This window comes from Sinocyclocheilus grahami, unplaced genomic scaffold (genome assembly GCF_001515645.1).
Source record: "Sinocyclocheilus grahami isolate Dianchi unplaced genomic scaffold, SAMN03320097.WGS_v1.1 scaffold4134.1, whole genome shotgun sequence".
NCBI lineage: Eukaryota > Metazoa > Chordata > Actinopteri > Cypriniformes > Cyprinidae > Sinocyclocheilus > Sinocyclocheilus grahami.
In genome coordinates, this window is record NW_015509130.1 from 2,516 (window position 1) to 3,756 (window position 1,241).

General features: G+C 38.0%; 1 protein-coding gene across 1 annotated transcript in view; it reads left to right on the forward strand.

Moving 5' to 3' along the window:
- LOC107576672 (SHC-transforming protein 1-like) overlaps positions 1 to 1,022 on the forward strand; it is a 3,158-nt gene extending 2,136 nt beyond the window's left edge. The window contains exons 2-3 of the mRNA XM_016262814.1: positions 446 to 696; positions 810 to 1,022. Coding sequence (XP_016118300.1) covers positions 446 to 696; positions 810 to 938 — 380 coding nt within the window. The 3' untranslated portion in view covers positions 939 to 1,022. The remainder of the gene's footprint in view (positions 1 to 445; positions 697 to 809) is intronic.
- The last annotated feature ends 219 nt before the right edge of the window (positions 1,023 to 1,241 follow it).

The following is a 1,241-nucleotide window of genomic DNA, read 5'->3' on the forward strand; positions in this document are numbered from 1 at the left end:
TTTTTATTATTTAAAATTATTATAGTTTTAAGACTTAAGTTTTTTTTTAGGATTCTTTGATGAAATAAAAAAAGTTCAAAAGAAAATTTAACAGATTTCTTTGTAACAATGCAAAATGTCTTTACTGTCACTTTGATCAATTTAATGCATCCTGGGTAAGTAGAAATAATAATTTTTTTCAAAAAAGAAATCTTACCCCAAATCTTTGAAAGGTAGTGAACAGTATATTTTTACAAAAATGTTTTAATACATTTAATACAAATTTTACCAACTCCTAACACTTGATGTATATCAATATATTTTCTGTATGGAGAGTCCTTATATATGTTTTGGAGGAGTTGTTTTTCCTGTTTTGAAGAGAATATTTGAGTTTACTGTAGTTCAGTTATAGGTGCAGTTGTAGAATAACTGAGTGTAAATTCTCCAAAGATACACCAATAAAAAGCTCTCTGTCTTTCAGAGCCATTTGATGCTGCTTTAGGCGTGTCGGGTACAGTGGCGCCCCCTCTGGCAGAGCAGCTGCAAAACGAGCCCTGGTTCCACGGACCTCTAAGCCGCAGGCAGGCCGAAAGACTCCTGACCAAGGATGGAGACTTCCTGGTGAGGGAGTCAGGCACCACACCAGGCCAGTACGTCCTCACTGGACAGCAGGGCAACCAACCTAAACACCTGCTTCTGGTGGATCCAGAGGGAGTGGTGAGTAATGTGATGAAATATACCACACTCTCAACATTTTGTCCTTGATAAAACATTATATAATTCTATAGCATGTTAATACTTATACTAATTCTTTTTTTTTCCTTTCATAGGTGCGCACCAAAGACCACCGCTTCGAGAATGTCAGTCACTTGATTAGCTATCACATGGACAACCGGCTGCCAATCATCTCGGCAGGAAGTGAGGTGTGTCTGCAGCAGCCAGTTGATCGCCGAGCTTAAAAAAAAAAAAATTTCTCCAACACATTGAAGAGAAAAAAAACTCCTCTCTTTCCTACTTTTTTGCCAGACTCTATTAGAGAAAAACATTTTTTTTCCAGTTGGGAGTGTAAGCTAATCATATCTTCACAGAAACAGAACTTTGTACCGCATCAACCACCGGCCATGAAATTGCAAAACGATGCAATCATTTTACTCAAGGACAAACAGACACGTCGCTTGAAATAAGCGAATACAAAAAGCCAAACGATGAGGCGTTTGAAAGAGAAGCAGATGCGTAATGGATGTGACATCACTTCCCAAACA